The 16435-nt window shown below is 47.8% G+C and overlaps 1 protein-coding gene across 1 annotated transcript in view; it reads left to right on the forward strand.

Moving 5' to 3' along the window:
• Positions 1–16435, forward strand: part of LOC127009417 (lachesin-like) — a 321398-nt gene that overhangs the window by 50990 nt on the left and 253973 nt on the right. Inside the window, exon 2 of the mRNA XM_050882510.1 lies at positions 14289–14339. Coding sequence (XP_050738467.1) covers positions 14289–14339 — 51 coding nt within the window. The remainder of the gene's footprint in view (positions 1–14288; positions 14340–16435) is intronic.

Below are 16435 nucleotides of genomic sequence, written 5' to 3' on the forward strand. Positions count from 1 at the left end.
TATATTATTGAAACTTCTTTTTACGAGCATTTATTTCCGGACACGCGCGCGGTACACTCAGTCAGGCAGTCAGGGTCAGTCAAGGGGCCGGTGAGAACCTTTTTATTGTTCTTACCAACACCCGAACTTGTAGCGCCTCGCTCTACGTAACCACCTATTGTGTGGATTGTTGTCTGGACAGTTGAGAGTTTGCTCTTTTGTGATGCTTAGGACAAAATGATCTGTCTGTGCTTGGTATCTAGGTTTTTCTGTTTTCTGCTCTTTATAACTAAAATCTACTTTGTGTGAGAGAAAAAAACAAACAAACTTGCCCCACCATGATTTTCCGTCCCAGTTTTTTTGTTTTTTTTAGCTTGTTTGGTGCGTATGTGTGTGTGTGGCCGGTGCTGCCTCGGGCCCCGCAACCCAGCACGCCGCACTAAACACAACGGACGCGCGTGTGTGGGGGCGAGAGTGCTGTCCGGCTCCGTGTGGCTTTACATGCAAACAACGTGCAAATATGGTAATGTGCCCCAGCCATCGCCGCCCGTGATCACCTCATAACTCCCGCCGCCGCCCCCTCGACCTCAAGCGGCTGTGTCCCCGCCGCAGGCATGAGTTGGACACCGGCTGCCCGCCATGCAGGCCGCCGCCACAGACAGGTCACTCAGTGCTGCTGTGTTTAGTCAGGGACATTACTGCTTGATGTTTCGTGATTACCTATAGCAACACCTCATTTTTCCATGTGTGCTGGCCTTAAGGTGCGCTTCGATCTACTAGAAAACAGAACTATATGTGTAAAATTCATGGATTTTATCCCTAGAATCTGATAAACCACCGAAACAGTTTTAAAAAAGGAGGATATGTTGTATTTGCATGGCGTTAAAAAATAATGTTTTGCAGTGTGACAGAGAACGTGTTGTGCGTTCAGAGCTGGCCACATGAAACACAGATGTTCATAATAAACAAAGCTCTGGCCGCCATTTGCCGTTTTACACACCAAACCACACCACCACAGCGATCCTATGACTACATTACGAGGCTGTGTAGGGATTATGTGTAAGTAGACCCGACAAGCCACATCAGCTGCGGAACCTGGGCCTGTATTCTTAAACGTCTCGGCGGCGCCTCAGTTCACCTGTTTGAAAAGCCTCTCGTAGAAGTTACCGAGATTTTCATGGACTGTTTTGCGACGCTAGTGATCGTTTTACCCGTCTTCAGTATCTTGAATGGATATATCACCCAAGGAAACTCTTTTAATCTTCTCAGTGTCCTTGGGAAATGGTTGTAATGGGAACCTGAGACGTTTAAAAATGTGGACTCTGGTCTGCTCGCCTGGCGCCTCATCTGCCGCCCCCGCCCCTGCCGCCGCCTTACCGCCACGCACGCAACAGTCTGTTACGCACGAGCTGGCGGCTGAAGTGACGCCCTTATCGGGGATGAAATCTGACAGACGGGAGGTTGTTTTTTGTGAACTGGAAAAATGTCACAATATTGAGTTTAATGGACCAACACACACACACACACACACACACACACACACACACACACACACACACACACACACACACACACACACACACACACACACACACACACACACACACACACACACACACACACGGCAGGTCTGGTGGCATTTCAGTGATTACATTATGAATTATGTAAATATTAGGATGGAGAAAGAAGACCAGGTAAAGAGATGTGTGTGTGTTTGTGTGTGCGTGTGTGTGTGTGTGTGTGTGTGTGTGTGTGTGTGTGTAGAAATAAAGCAGATAATTATGGAGTTAATGCAAAAAAAGATAAAGCTTTTGAAGAAGGGCGCTAAATGTATTCATGGATTAGGAAAACCTACCTCATTTTCTGGCGCTATCATGCATGAGGGAGCAAACTGTCCCTTCGTAATCTTATACCCCAACGTGTCCTAGTGTAACGCCACCAGCAACCCATCCCGCCCTCCATTCCATTCCTTTCCATTCCCTTCTCGTATACCTCCCCTTCCCTCCCTTTCCTTTCCCCATTCCCGGTTCCACCCTCCAGACAGCCAGCCAGCCAGTCAGTCACTCATCGCCTCCTAATGACTGGCGGCGGAGAGGCACAAAAACGATGGGCGGGCCTTGTTAGAGCTTGTGGAGGCGATCAATGCACGACAACCGATAATAGCGATGTGAGGGTCTGTTACGAGGAGCCGAGAAGCGTCTGATGAAGTGACGGGAGGAGGAGTGCGCGGACAGACAGACAGACAAACAGACGGCTGGACAGAGACGATCCATATACCTGATCATCTGTTTATTACTGTCAGCTCTTTCCACGTCGTTTGAGAGGCACTTGTTTTCCCGATATCAGCTGTAGCGTCAGGGTGGCTTCTGGGAACACTGCCGGCTCTTGTGTGTGTGTGTGTGTGTGTGTGTGTGTGTGTGTGTGTGTTACAGGGGAAATGGGTCGTGTGTCTACTACAGTTTATTATATTACATGAACGAATTGGAAAGGGAAGGGGCAGTCGACCTAAGCGTTGACAAATATTAACGAACTAGACTCTTTTGTCGTATTTCTTTACTAACTATAGACTAGACCTAAAAAAATCGGTTCCTAGTTACAATTCTGGGAGAGAAAAAACAAAATAATAACTGTTTTTGGTGCCAAAAAAAGTTAATCTCATAAAAATATCTTGAATAATATACTTAGTGGCTGTCTATTTTCAGTGGCAAACAGTAGACCGTCTTGTTCATCTTTCTCTTCCTATTCTTTCCCATACTTATCCTTCCCTTTTAACCCGTCAGCTGCGATTGGCACGGATTTGGCTTTCACTGGTGGCTTGGTAACTATACTCCATGTCTTTCTTTGGCTCTGTGGTGGATAGTGGAGTGTTTCCCATGTGGTATTGGTGTGCTGGATATCCCCTCCCAAGGTGCGGGACTTTACATTTCTCTTCATTGAATTGTAGCAGCCACTTTTTGTTCCATTTCTGTAGCTTGGTGAGGTCTGACTGTAGGAAATCCGTAGTCAAGGGGTTAAACTCTCCTTATATACCTCCCTTTTGCTTCCTTTCCCTCCTCCGACTCTTCTTTCTCCTCATATCTCTTCTCATTCTCTTTCATTCCCTTCAAACTCTTCTCATGACCTCCCTTTTGCTCCCTTCACTTCCTCCTACTCCTCTCTCTTCCCTTTCCCATTCTCCTTCCTCCCTTTCCTTGCCTCTCTCTTGGCTCCCTTCCTCCCCTCACCATCATGGCGGGACAGACAGAGGCCGCTCACAACTTGTCCACACATTTCCATCACTTTGTTTCTTCCGGGTGACTTTGCGCAGCTAATATCCTGGACTCGTCTCCTTTTTTACCCTGTCCCTGGATGTCTGGCGTCGTCCATCCCTCGGTCCCGTCGTATTGTCAGCCCGACTGGCCATCCAACGCCCGTAATACAAGCTCTCCCTTCCTCGCCCATACCCTTGACATCAGTTCAAATAATATCACTTAGCCAGAGTCCATTTCCTACGAGCTTTCTACGAATAACCTTCATTCAAATGGGCCAAGAAAAGAGGAATATGGACGTGAAGTAGTAGAAGATCTCTTAGTAATTACCAACTCAGAAACCAACGGAAGCTTCTTCTCTTAACGGCCGTAAAAGTGACCCGCTGTTGCTATCGTTGGCAATGACTTCCCCTTGAGTTCTTTTCTCTTAATCCAGCCCGATACTCTTGCTCGTCTCTACGTTACGCCCAGCATTACTGTCTCCATCCGTCCTTCAGTTCATCTCACGGAACATTGGTAAAGGGCAGAAGTTCGTGTGTGGCCGTCAGTGAAGTAAAGAAAAATATAAGCGCACATCTGTTTATCGTGGGTCTCTCATGCCCGTCTTTCTTTCCCTCTCTTTCCCTTCCCTTCCTCTCTCCTCCCTTCTCTTCCCCTCCCTGTTATTGCCCATCTTTTCCCTTCCTTTCCTTTCCAATTAATTTCCTTCTCCTCCCTTTCCTTTCCTTCCCTTCCACCCCATTTTCCTTTCCTTCCCTCCCCTTTCCTGTTATTTTTCATCTCTTCCCTTCCTTTTCCATCCCATCCGATCCCTTCCCTTCCTGTTCATTTTCCTTTGATTTTCCTTGCATCCCTTCCCTCATGTCCTCTCCCAACCTTTTTACTTCCCCTCTCCACTCATCTGCTTCCTTCCTGCCCCTTCCCTTCACTTTCCCTTCTCCTCGTATTCCTTCGCTTCTTTCCCTTCCCTTCCCCTATCCTGGTTCCCATCCTCCCCGGCGCGTCCCATCTTGTACCAACCACCACCGGCCGTGTTACTGGACCTACCCCCTCGCCCAATCCTCTCGCCTCCTTTCTCTTCCCTTCCCTTCTATTATCTCCCCTTCCTGTTCCCTCTCTCTTTCCTATCCATTTCCCCACTTTTTTTCTCCTCTCTTTCCTTCTTTTCTCTTTCATTTCATTCTCTTTCTTTTTCCATTCCTTTCCTTTCTTTTTATCATATCCCTTCCCTTTCCCTTCTCTTTTCCATCCCTTTCCTCACTTTTCCTCTTCCCTTCCCTTCCTTTCCCTTCCCTTCCCTTCCCTTCCCTTCCCCTCCCTTCCCTTCCTTTCCCTTCCCTTCCCTTCCCTTTCCTTCCCTTCCCTTCCCTTCCCTTCAGAATTATACCTCTACCCAAATTTTTAAGAATAATTTAAAAACATATATATATATATATATATATATATATATATATATATATATATATATATATATATATATATATATATATATATATATATATATCTACGTCTCTGAATAGGAATGCAAAGCTGTTTGTTGACACTCCACGTATAATATTTAGGTAGGAAAAGATAAATTAAGCTTCCATGCGCAAATATTTAATAACTTTTAGAGACTGAGTCCTGCGAGTGTGTGTGTATGGGAAAGGGGAAAGGTGTAAGTGTGTTGGAGAGAGTGGATGGGAAAGGAGAGTGGCCAGGAAAGGGGAGAGAGAAGAAGGGGAGGGGAGGGGACGGAAGAGAAAGAAGATGAGAGTGAAAGGAAGTGGAGGGGTGAGGCGAGGACGGAAAAGAAGTGAGGTATAGAGAAGAAGGGAGAGGGAAGGGGTGGGGACAGAAAATCACAGTGGGAAGTGTACGGAAGGGAAACGAGAGAGGAGGAGATGGAAGGGATGTGTGTATAGGTGGGAAGCGGTAGAGATGGATGTGGTAAGTGTAGCTGTAGGTGGGATGCGGTAGAGGAGATGGATGGGGTAAGTGTAGCTGTAGGTGGGATGCGGTATAGAGGAGATGGGAGGCTCAGAGAACAGTGGAGGGAAGTGGGTGAGCGAGACGGTGGAGGGGCAAGGGAACAGGCGTGAGTTGTTTTATTAATAACTTATATGGTGACTATGGTGATGATAAATAAATAAAGAAATGTGTAAATGATTGAGATGAAAACATGAATATATAACCCACTCACCTTTCCTCTCCATATGTTCATTCATTATTTTCTTTTCCACACTGATTCTTTGGTCTCTTCCGTTACGGTCATTCATGGTGCTCCTCTTCCTTTAAGCGCCTCTTCCTCGCCCTATCTTCTCCTCACTCCCTTTCTCTCCTTTGACATCCATTCACAGTTTCTCTCTTTCTTCACTCGCTCTTACTCGCCCTATTCTTTCCTCACTCCCTTATTTTTTCCTTTACGTTCATTCACAGTTTCTTCTCTCTTCCTTTCATCGCCTCGTACTCCGTTTCTTTACGTCCATTCATAGTGTCTCTTGCCTCCATACACTAGCTTTATCATCCTTCTGTGTCTCGCCTTCTTCCTCTCTATCCCTCTCCTCCTCGTTCCATGCCGTCCGCTGTTTTTCTCCTCGTCTTAAGTTCATTCAGTCATCCTTCACCGCCTCACGCCTCTTGATGTATAAATGACGCTAGGAACACCACAAGACTATCTTTTATATCGATTTTTTTGGATTCATTCATAAAGTTGGTTATGGTTTGTTGCTGTGCTTTTTCGTCTCCTTCCTTCCTTCCTTTCTTTCTTTCTTTCTTTCTTTCTTTCTTTCTTCCTTCCTTTTTTCCTTCCTTCTTTCTCCTTGGCATCATGTGTGTGTGTTGTGTGTGTGTGTGTGTGTGTGTGTGTGTGTGCGTGTGTTAGTTTATTCATCAGTTTTAAATATATATCAGAGACGCTTCGCTCCTCGCTTGTTTTATTTTGTCTTATTTTTATTTACTATTTCCTAGGTCAGTCAGTCAGTCAGTGGGTCGTCTTAGTTTTCTGACTGTCTCTGGCTGTCTTTCTTTCTTTCGTTTCTTCTCTCTCTCTCTCTCTCTCTCTCTCTCTCTCTCTCTCTCTCTCTCTCTCTCTCTCTCTCTCTCTCTCTCTCTCTCTCTCTCTCTCTCTCTCTCTCTCTCTCTCTCTCTCTCTCTCTCTCTCTCTCTCTCTCTCTCTGTCCCTCTCTCCTCGGCGGCACAAGAGGAATGGGTCCGATATGTACATTTCAGTCTTGGCCGGTGAGCACACAATGATAAACTCTTGAATGCCGGACACTAAAGCAAACTAATGTATTCCCCGTAATGGTTCTGTTGCGATTTCCGGACCTCACAAAGCGGGTGTGGGGGGGGAAGGTAGTATATAGATTGTGTGTGTGTGTGTGTGTGTGTGTGTGTGTGTGTGTGTGTGTGTGTGTGTGTGTGTTTTGTCATATTCAAACTTCGTGTTCGCTCTTTCTTCTTTGTGTTGCGTTGGTGTTCCATCCTTTGCTCTGCTTCTTTGAAGGTTCGTTTCGATTTGTGTTTATCAGCGAAGCGGAGAAGAAGGAGGATTAAGAAGAGGAGGAATAGAAACAGGAATAGGAGAAAGAGGGGAAGGAGTAGAAGGAGTAGGAGGAGGACGAGTAGCAGGAGGAGGGTGAGTGGGAGGATGAGGAGGAGTAGTTGTGGTGGTGGTGTGGTGATCACTAATGAGTAGCGGGAGGTTGGGCCGCGGGGTGAGGCTGAGGGGACAGGCGGCCCCCGTGGGAGAGTTGGGGTCTCCTTCCAGCGGTAAAAATTCTCATCTTTTCTTCAGGTAACCTACGTAGTGGTACATACAGCTGGATAGTTACTAATCCAGAATTATTCAGCCCAGCCGAAGTATTATCAATCATTTCAATAAAACATTTATGTAGGAAATCTACATTCTCGAATAGGAATGCAAACCTATTTGTTGACACTCCACATATAATTTTTGGGTAGGATAAAATGAATTTTGATTTCATGCACAGATATTTTCAGTAACTCTTAGGGACTGAGTCCTGCGAGTCTGACACACTGACGGGCGATTAAGAATTCGTAAACCTCCAAAATATACTCACTTTCGAAATTTTAGCGCCTCGGGTGGCCGGGCGAGTGTGAATTTAGAGCCGCGGACCTGAGCTGTAATTTGTGTCAGGCGTTGGCCCCGGGCCCGGGCGAGGTGCGGGAGGCGGGCAGGCAGCTCCCCCTCGAGAGCACGGGGCCCCGAGGCATGATTTAACTCACTCCCGGTAAGGATATTTCCCAAGCAGTCGAGGAGCGTTGCAGCATGATGGGCAATGCTTGTCACGGCGCGGAGTCTCCCCAGGGCAGGCCTCGTCGCCTACGCCATATTTTGTGGTGTCGACCCTCGCCCCGCCTGACACCCGGCGCGCGAAGGAGGACGTGTGTGTGTGTGTGTGTGTGTGTGTGTGTGTGTAAACCAATGGCGAAAAATATGATACGTGGGTACATTAGGAAACCAGTCAATCGTCTCTTAGTTTTAATCATGTTCTGTAGTATAATGCTGGTCAGGTTGAGGGCATATGGTATAGCTGCGCGTGGCCTCGGTGCTCATGACCACTGTATAGATGACATTGTACAGCGTGTGCCCTGCAACATGTTCAGTTATCATAGGAAAGAGGGAATGTTCTGCAATCGATGGGTAACTTGCTCTCGATTTCGGTTTCACAACCAGTGCGTGCGACTTATTTCCACGTCAAGTATAGTAGTGACGATGTTAAGAATAATTGTATGCAGTAGTGCGAATGATTATGAAGTAGTCACGATTTTATTCAGATGATTGAAGAAGTATTACGCAACCACTCTTACCTACGTCACGGCTGTCCACCTCACTGCCTGACTCTCCGCCCACTTTGAGTTACACCTGTGTGCCGTGCGCGTGTGTTGTGTGTTAACGTGCCCGGGAGCTGCTGGCGACGAAACACGAGCTGCGCTGCTTCTATGGACATGAGGTGAGGTGTTTCGGGCAGTGGGGTGTGCTGCAGGGCATTAAAATGTGTGTGTATGTTGGTTGGTGGGTTGGGGGGGAGTGAGTAATTTGTCCGTTGGGTGATGGAGTCGTAACTAGTGTTTCGTTTCTTCTGGCTCTGAGGTGAAGAAGTTTTCCTAATGTAAAGTCTTGACACTGGGCAGTTTTAGGGCAGTACTGCAGGGCTTTTATAGTATGTGAGGGGGACGGGAGGCACAGTAGATTTACCGTCACTTGGTAGAGCAATTACCTGTGTTTCGTTTTTATTCTGGCAAGAAGGTGAAGAAGTTTTCCCTCTGCTAAAGTGTCTTTCTGAGGTTAGTGAATCGATTGAAAATACTATGGGAAAAATCAAATTGTTAGCCATTCAATTAACGTAAGAAATCCTTATCCGTTTATTTATGTAAGATATATTTCAAACCACAACGTTCTTAGTCTACTCTTCTTGTGATGACTCAAGGCGGTGTTCCGTTGGCTGATAAGAAATGATGAACTAGCGAACGAACGTGTGTGTGAAGTGCTAGTTCGGTCTTTTGCTCTTTCCGGGTGCTCGTTTAAATAGTTCAAGATGGCGGCGGCCTGCTCCCCTTCCCCTCCACCTTTAAACTTCCTCCTCGGCGGTACTGCAGCAAAGGAGAGCAACACATAGTTGTAATTTACCAAATCCTCAACTGTTCGTCTCTGCCACCCGCGGCTTAAGGTTCAAGGGGGATGGGAAGGGGGAGAAATGGGTATTGCCACGTCCCAGCGCTGCCAACACTGCTCCCGAGAAATAGTGAACCACCGAACTGCCACCTCGCTAACTAGATGGTCTTGCTCCCACCTGCTGTCCCTCCTCCACTCCTCACCCCCGGAACCCACGCCACGCCCGCTCCCCAGCCACACCGCTGCGCGACCAACTATACATCATATACCCTATGCCCTACACTTTAGACTCGTCAATCAAACACACTCCTTCACCACAGCACCATCACACATCACCGCGATCATTCCTCATCCCACCACACTCCACCACAACCATTCCTCATACCACCACACAACACCATGACCCTCTACAGTCTACACCTCCACCAGGCACAATATCACGCCTCCCCACCCTAGCTTAGGCAGGACTCCTGTGACGTGGCCGTGGTCAAGGGGGCACCATCACCAGACACACGGTGATTATTTCTTTCATTCACTTCATTTTTTCGTCCTCGCGTGCAGACAATAGCGTGGACTTCGCTCTCCGTCCCGGCGTAATGAGCTGCCACGTCGCTTTATCGCCCCTTCTCCTCCTCGACTGATGGTTCGTCACGTTCTTTAGACCTCGATAGTCACGGCGTTTGGGGTTGGTCGATCCTGTACAGGGAAGCGATGTAACCTTAGATGCAAAGACGGGGACGTGGGTATGTTAGGTGGGGTGAGGGGAAAGGCTTTGTATCTTATCGAATCCAATGCCCTCGTCGGCTGTATAGTTTAACCTTGTTTATATTTATATTATCACGGACTTATTTTGCGTCTATTGTGCACAGTGAGGCGCGGGGATTGGAAGGAGGAGGAGGAAGACGTGGGAAGGCCAAGTATTATGAGGGGAAAGGCTTCATATCTTATCGAAATCACTCCCTTAGTCAAGTTAACAGTTCCACTCGGCGCCGCAATGGTGCGTGCACTTCACCTATCGTTATTATCACGAGCTTGGCGCCGCTGAAGGTGTTGAGAGCATTCCTGAGGCACCCCCCGACATGCTATAACACACACACACACACACACACACACACACACACACACACACACACACACACACACACACACACCATTTTGATCAAAACAAGGCTTTACTTAGTCAGCAATACTTTGTTATACGATTGACCTCCAACAATTGGGATGACCGCTATTGAGGGTGAGTGTAGGGCAGATGTTTGAGCTTGTATGATCCTCCTTTCCTTCACTGTTATAAGTAGCAGTGGCACTCACTGAAGGCCTTACCACAGTGGTGCGCCTTGCCCCCGCCTCAGTACAGACCCAGTGTGCCCCGTGCTGTTAGTCCGGCCAGGTAAGAGAGTTTAGTTGGCGGCGGACTCCATATGGCTTTATGGTAACCGGGAGAGGCTGCTTTGGTTTTGTGAGATACCAGAGTGCTAGGCCGGAAACCGTTGACTGGTAAATGGGTTTTTACTCTTTGTTCCCTGGAAGCCAACATGTACTTCCCCGTCAGCGTTAGGGCGGTCTGGTAATTTTTCCTAATCTGTGAATGCGTTTCATGGGGGCCGTGAATCTGGCACACAAGAGTGTTTCTGCCGTACCATTACTATGTACGGCAAAAAGTGCCATAGATAGGATTTATAACTTACTAGGGGGGGAGTCGTGGCTTTCATTAGGTTTTGGAAGTGGTTCATCAATTGATGAATGTTGAGACACGCTGGTACAGACTACGACCACCGTTTATGAGGCGGACCACCGTGGCTGTAGCGGACGAGGGGAACAGGGCTGTTATTTATTTGTTTACGCAGCACCGCCAGTGGCGTGGCCGGCGCTGGGGCACGGTCGTGGCGGCGGCGGCGGCAGCGTGAGCCGTGCTGCCGCTGCACCTGCTCCCCTAAGCCGGTCACTCTCGGTTCAGTAGCTCGTGCAAATTTTGCAATCCTGGCAGTGTGTATTTTTAATATTTTGCCAGCGTAAAGGACGAGGACAAGGGAGGCGCGGCGGTATGCACGGCGCTCAGGATGACAGCAGCGAAGGACGGCAACAGCACAGGATAATGTCGAAGTGATCACGAGGCCATTGCCTCTGTGCGTTGTCTGTGTCTGGCGTCAGGGTGCTCCCGCTGCACGGCCAGGGGTCACTGTTCAAGACGACCGGGGCGAGACATGGCCACTGTCACAATAAGTCAAGTAATGTTTGTGAGGGTATCAGTAAGTCGTTTACCTCATGTCCAGGTAACCACCAGGTCCTCGCCTCGGTGGCTGACGGCCGGATGTTAGCCGTTGCCAGGCCGCGGGTGTTCCGTGTTCCCGGGCGGGGCTCGCGGCTCCCTCCCCCTTGGCAGCCTCACCGCTCAAATGGCGTCCACACTTTTATTTTCCCCTCGCCGCCGCGGCCCCGTAAGCCCCGCGTCCCCCGGGACGCCCATGTATACAGGCTTGGCGGGCGCGCGTTCATACATCGCTGGCTGGCTGCAGGATTTCTATACATATCTATATTTCAACTTGCACAGTTTACATAAACGCCTCACAATGAATAAATTTCATCTATTGTGTAATTTCATGCCTCAACTGTGGCCACCCCACGGTAATGACTTTCCCTGCGGGATATCGTTTTTTTGTCACTATTTTGAACTATTTATGAATGCATGAATACAAAGAGGCCTTAAATAGAGGCGCCGGAAAATTACTCTGTAGACTCAATTAACGAGTCTTAACTACTTAGCGCGGAATACACATTTCTGGCCCCGTCGCTCCTGCGGCGATGATAGCAGCGCGAGGGCCCGCAAGTGTCTGTCTGTTTGTCTGTGTGTGTGTCTTCAGGAGGGAGTAACGGAGGTGCGTGCCCTTCCCCTTCTCCACAAGGTGTCTGCAGCGGCAGCATCCTCATCGTGGCGGGTGTCGGCAGCACGCCGCGATTTCAGGCGGCAGTACATGTTTAACGAAGTGCGACGCTGGGCAGATAATGCGTGTGTAGCGCGGGTGTGTCGCGCGGCAGCTCACTTGTCGTTTGTACGTATATATATTTAGGCGAACAAATGAGGTAAAGGGAATTTGTTTTTCTATAATGATTCATGCCAAAACACACACACACACACACACACACACACACACACACACACACACACACACACACACACACACACACACACACACACACACACACACACACACACACACACCATCATCATCATCGCCATCATCAGCTCACTCGGGGATAACAAGGCATGCCCCCCCCCCAACCTGTGCAGTGTAGCCAGACTAAGACTCCATCCTGTAGCCGGCGGGTCAAGCTTGGGAGGAGGAGGAGCGGGCGGCGGCCACCTTCAACAGGTGCTCGTGTTATCCATTATGAAATGCGGCACTGCTTGTAGACTCCACAGGTGCCGGGCGAGGGAGCAGCAGCCTTGAGACTTGGGAAAGGCAGAATTGTGGGTCGTAGGTTAAAGAGAAAAGAGTATCAAGACACCTCTCCATACGAAACTGATCTATCGTGGCCTCTCATTCTGTTTCATTTTGTAGGAGCAGCGTATAGCGGACTTTTTTGTTGTTGTTTTTGTCTTTTTCCCTTGAGCTGCATCCCTTGCTGGAGAAAAAAGAAGATAAAAAATACTGAAGCAGAAATGGGGGAAAGCATGATGCTGGGTCTTGGGGAATGGAGAACAATAAAAGATTAATACTGAAACGGATTATCAAGGTAGAGGAAAAGCGTAGTCATCTCTCTATGTCTATTTATCTATCTATTTATTTATATATCTATCTATCCTGTCCTCTCTTGCTCCCTCCCTTCCTTCACAACCTCCTATCTCTCCTCCCTTCTTTCCCTGTCCTCCCTATCCTTCCCTTCCTGTCCTATCCTTCCCTTCCTGTCCTCTCCTTCCCTCTGCTTCTCCTCCGTCCATTCCTCCTCCCTCCACTACCACCACAACCAGACCCCCTTCCATCCTCTCCCCTTTTCCCTTCTCCTTCCCCTCATACCCCTTTCCTCCCTGTCCTTCCCTCCTCCCCTTCCCTCCCTGTCTGCCCTATCCTTCCCTCTGCTTCTCCTCCATCAATTCCCCCTCCCTTCCCCACCACCATAACCACACACCCTTCCATCCTCTCCCCTTTTCCCTTCTCCTTCCCCTCATACTCCTTCCCTCCCTGTCCTACCCTCCTCCATCTTCCTTCCCTGTTCTCCCCTCCCCTACCTATTCACTCCTCCTCTTCCCTCCCTCTCTCGCTCCCCTTCCCTCGCTGCCTTCCTCAAGATGCGTATTAAACTTGGACTTAATTGGCCGCGTTCCGACGTCTCTCCGGAAACTCGCGGCGGAAGTTTTGCGTGTGTGTGAGCGTTCCGTCTTTTTTTATATATATATTTTTTCGTTGACTTCTGTTTTCGGCATACTGTTGTTGTTGTTGTTGTTGTTGTTGTTGTTGTTGTTGTTGTTGTTGTTGTTGTTGTTGTTGTTGTTGTTGTTGTTGTTGTTGTTGTTGTTGTTGTTGTTGTTGTTGTTGTTGTTGTTGTTGTTGTTGTTGTTGTTGTTTTGTATTTAACTGGAAAAGGAAGGAAACAGTTGACGGATTTCTTTTTTTTCTTACATGTTTTTTTTACTTTTTCTTTCTTCTTTTCTGGAAGATTGAGAGAGAAAGGAAGGAGGAGGAGGAGGAGGAGGAGGAGGAGGAGGAGAGGGGGCGGGAGACAACAGAGAGGAGGAGGCTGACAGGTGGAGTAGCAGGAGGGAGGAAGGGAGGGAGGGAGAGAAAGATTGACAGCTGGTGACACGACAACAAGGAGAGGAGTGTGTGTGTGTGTGTGTGTGTGTGTGTGTGTGTGTGTGTGTGTGTGTGTGAAGATTAAGATTAGATAGATAGAAATTAGTGGTAGGAGTGGTAGTAGTGCTAATATATACCATACATTCAAGAGGAGGTTAGATAAAAGCATGGATGGGTGGGGAGGGGTGGGGTTGAGTGTGGCTGCTGCTGTATGGGCCAAACCGGCTCTTGCAGACTCCTTACGTTCTTATGTTCTAGTAGTAGTAGTAGTAGTAGTAGTAGTAGTAGTAATAGTAGTAGTGGTAGTAGCAGCAGTAGTAGAAGTAGTAGTATAAGCATTGGTAATAAATGAAATAAAATAAGAAGAAAAAAAATAACAACAGAACCCAAGATACCCAAAATTGACCCCTTTCTTGGCCACTCTGCTCTCATATATAGGACCGGTGATTAGCGGGCTTTTTTTTGTTTTCATGTTTTTGCCCTTGAGCTGCTTCCTTTACTGTAAAAAAAAAAAAAAAAAAAACCCAACAACCTTACAACATACACCTTTACCCCCTCTCCCTCCCCACACAAGTCCCCGGTGAGCCCCGCGCGCCGCCTCACCTCTCCCAAACTTCCCTCTTTCTCACCTGTCCGGTTTCTCGTCCGCAGGTGAGTTGTGGAGGTGGTTAGCGGCGGCGACCCAGCGGCGAAGGGGTGGTGGTGAGTACCGCCGTGTGTGTGTGTGTGTGTGTGTGTGTGTGTGTGTGTGTGATAAATTATATATATTTTATTATTAAACGTGTATTACTAAAACATGCTGGCTAGTTTGAATATATTTGTACTTTTTTGTTGAAGGAAAATGAGGGAAGGGAAGGGAATGGTAGAGATGTGAAGGGAAGGAAAGGGAAGGAAAGGAAATCGTAGAGAGGGTAAGGGAAGGAAGGGGAAGGGGAGAGAAGGGTAGAGAGGGAAAGGGAAGGAAAGGGGGAAGAAAGGATGGTGAGAGAGAGAGAGAGAGAGAGAGAGAGAGAGAGAGAGAGAGAGAGAGAGAGAGAGAGAGAGAGAGAGAGAGAGAGAGAGAGAGAGAGAGAGAGAGAGAGAGAGAGAGAGAGAGAGAGAGAGAGAGAGAGAGAGAGAGAGAGAGATGTAATTTCTACCAAGGCCACACGAAAAAAAATATTCGTTACCTCACCAAGAAAAAGTCATCCATAACACTACTGACGTTATGAAGTGTGTGTGTGTGTGTGTGTGTGTGTGTGTGTGTGTGTGTGTGTGTGTGTGTGTGTGTGTGTGTGTGTGTGTGTGTGTGTGCGCCTGGACGCCTTTCCTCACACGCCATTTTTCCTCGCTTTGGAGTACCGCGGCGTAATGGTCCTTCGTGAGGCAAGAGTCGAACGTAATACTGGTTAGGGGCGGCGCCGTGCGGGTCATTAGTGGCGGGAATTATGCGGTGAGGGTCGATGGGGTGGGGATGGGAGTGGTGGTAGTGGTGTGTGTGTGTGTGTGTGTGTGTGTGTGTGTGTGTGTGTATGTATAAGGCTTTGCAGGAGTGTTTCTCAGAGGCTACAAGAAGAGGATGGCAAAGTTCTCTACTCTTTACCTAGTATTAGACAGATTGATGTATTATAAAGTTGAATGATGTTTAGTAAGGAAACTTATTGATAACCTTTCCTATGGGGCGAAGCACAACCCTTTCCCACATGGACTTATCTTGTTGTCTCTCTCTGACACTATAACGTTAAGGAATTTAGCCTGAAAGAAAACTTGCGAACTGTCCAACTTTATAATGCGAGAAGTCATCAGTAATTTCAGCATACCGGGGGATTATTTCTTTATTTCTTTGCATCCTCAACCCAGCGTGTATATTTATATGTGGTTGAGTTCCAGAGGGGTGCCGCGCATGACTTATAGTAATGAGCTGTTTGGCGTGATCTGGCGTGAGTAATGGCAGGCCCCGTCAGCAGGGAGGTAATCTGTGCCGCGTGTTAGGTCGCCCTCACGGCCCCAGCACCCTCAGGAGGCCCATAGGCACGTGATTCCCGAAGCAGTGGTAGTGGTGGTGGTGGTCATAATGCTAGTTATAAAAGTAATATTGTTGTTATCATTATCAGTAGTAGTATTTTTATTATTATTTTTATTTACTTGTGTTTATTTTCTTCTTTTTCTTCTCCACCTTTTAGTAATTTCTTTCTCTTTTCCTCCTCCTTTTTCTTTATCATTTATCTCATCTTGTTGCTCCTGTGCTTTTTATTCTTATTCATTTTGTTCTTGTTTTCATGCTGGCTGTTCTTGTTTTTATTCTTTTTTTTGTTATTGTTCTTCTTTCTGTAATGCGGGAGGTGGTGATGACGAAAACAACAAGGAACATTATCAGTAACCTTCATAACACCACCACCATCACCACTACCACCACCACCACCACCAACAACAACAACAACAACACTAGCTCTGTAGTTGCATATGCTACGTCAGAGGTGGCGGTGGCAGGCAGGCAGGCAGGCAGGCAGGCGGCGTACAGAAGGGAGGCGGTACGTTGTAAATTTTCATTCGTAGGTGGCATAAAACTGATGAGTCGACGGAAACAACACAAACAAGGGAATGAAAATATTGCCGGGTGACCCGCCACCCTCACACCCTCCTCCCCTTGCTTGCCATTTTTCTGCCCTCACCCTTCCTGCTCAATAAGGGATTCGGTTCGCCATCACAATAATACAACATTGAGCTGGAAATGCATCATACGTACATTCCCCTTCCTTTCTCTCCGGCTCACATCCCAAGGTCACTAGAGTGGAAAATCATACCTCTTAATCTAAGCT

Source organism: Eriocheir sinensis, chromosome 40, assembly GCF_024679095.1.
Source record: "Eriocheir sinensis breed Jianghai 21 chromosome 40, ASM2467909v1, whole genome shotgun sequence".
In the NCBI taxonomy this organism is placed as follows: Eukaryota; Metazoa; Arthropoda; class Malacostraca; order Decapoda; family Varunidae; genus Eriocheir; species Eriocheir sinensis.